Source organism: Mytilus galloprovincialis, chromosome 4 (genome assembly GCF_965363235.1).
Source record: "Mytilus galloprovincialis chromosome 4, xbMytGall1.hap1.1, whole genome shotgun sequence".
Classification (NCBI taxonomy): Eukaryota; Metazoa; Mollusca; class Bivalvia; order Mytilida; family Mytilidae; genus Mytilus; species Mytilus galloprovincialis.
In genome coordinates this window covers 60,171,877-60,173,556 of record NC_134841.1, presented here as the reverse complement: position 1 = coordinate 60,173,556, position 1,680 = coordinate 60,171,877, and the positions used below count along the sequence as shown (strand labels likewise).

Here is a 1,680-nt window from a genome sequence, read left to right as displayed (position 1 = left end):
TAACCACCATGGAGGCCGGTCGGTTGTTTGTTATCGCTTTAATCGACTTCGGTGTCTTACATTTTTCATTTCGGGGCCGCAAATAGCTGAATATGAGGTATGGGTTTTGCTCGTTATTTAAAGCCGTACGGTGACCTCCGATATTGTTAACTTCTATGTCTTTTGGTCTCTGGTGCAATTATACCGCATCTTCTTATTTTTATATTCATTAGTGCTCGGATGCATGGATAGTATTCACATTGACATTCCGTATATCTCCTTATTTTCATATTGAGCATATTCTCTATGGTCGCACCTTGTCATGTACCATTAGTTTGATTAACAGAAACGTACCCAGTCTACCAATCCAAGAGTTATGGGCGAAAATAGTTTTCGAGGTCGTTCGTATTGTTCTTTTAACGTCCAACTGGAAGACGTCTTTATTGTGACGTCGGCCCTTCCCATCGTTCTCTTCATTCCTTCACAACGACGTGAATAGTATTACAAGCAGAGATTCAGTAACTTTTCGCAGAGAAAAATAATAGAGATGGAGGCCACAGATGCCGTAATGACCATATATATTCCAAGGATGTATGGAATAGAATATGTGTTTGGTGGAATGTAAGTATTTTTAAGAATTCAATAGTCAAGTTAAATAATAATTTCAGTTTCTGAGCTGAATTAATATCCATTGTTTTCGTGAAGGTCTGGGAGTTTTATAATCTTTTTGACCATGCAAGGTTAATTGGTTTGATTTTTGTAAACTGTTTTGTTTAAAATAATGCCGTTAGTTTTCTCATTTGAATTGTTTCATAATATCATGTCTGGGCCTTTATAGCTGACCTTTTGGTATAAGGTTTTCTCATTGTTGAAGGCCTCATGGTTGTCTTTAATCGCTAAAATCCACTTCATTTGAAATTTAGTGGATATTTGTCTCATCAGCAATCATACCACATCTTCTTATATCTATAATTATTTTTAAAAAAATGATAGATTTCAACAATTTCGTCAAATCATGTTTAAAAATATGTTTAACACTCTTTGTTGTAGGTTTGACAAGAAGATTGTCCAGCAATGTGAAAAGAAAATCAAAGAAATGGAAAAGGAAATTAAAAAGCACAATCAAATTTACAAGAAATTGCAGAATCAGCAAAAGGTAATAGTCCTAATTCACATTAGCCCTCTCCCCTCCCCCTTCCCATGAAACCAGAAAAAAATATGTGAGATAAAACAGAAAAAAGAAATTGAAGAAAAAGGGATTGTCAAATGGAACTATTTAAACAGTTATTATGATAAGAGTAAATTGAACTGTGATACTACCAACCCCGAATTTTGATAAGGACAGAAGTCATTGCACCTAAGATAGGAACCACAACATTCATACATTGACTTGACTTCTGACAAATATTCTTGTAAACATTTTGGCTAAATGACAACAGATGCTTTAAATACGATTATCATTTGAATCAGTTCTAAGAAACTATTATTTCTAAAAATTGATTAAAATTAACATTGCAGGTGTGTTGGCTTGCCAACAGAAAAGTTACATACAAGTTGGATACTTCAAAGCAGATTAATGATTACATAGAAGAAAATTTAAGTGCGCATGAAGAACACACGACACAAAAAGCAATAAATAAAGTTCAGAAACATCTTCAAGAAACATTAAAGCAAGCAAAAAAATGCATTTTACAACTTTGA

The 1,680-nt window shown here is 33.7% G+C and overlaps 1 protein-coding gene across 1 annotated transcript; it reads left to right on the top strand.

The window, feature by feature from the left end:
• Positions 1 to 448: 448 nt before the first annotated feature.
• Positions 449 to 1,680, top strand: LOC143071058 (uncharacterized). The gene is made up of 3 exons (XM_076245135.1): positions 449 to 600; positions 1,030 to 1,135; positions 1,498 to 1,680. The coding sequence occupies exons 1-3, from the start codon at positions 527 to 529 to the stop codon at positions 1,678 to 1,680; spliced, it is 363 nt and encodes a 120-aa protein (XP_076101250.1). The 5' UTR covers positions 449 to 526.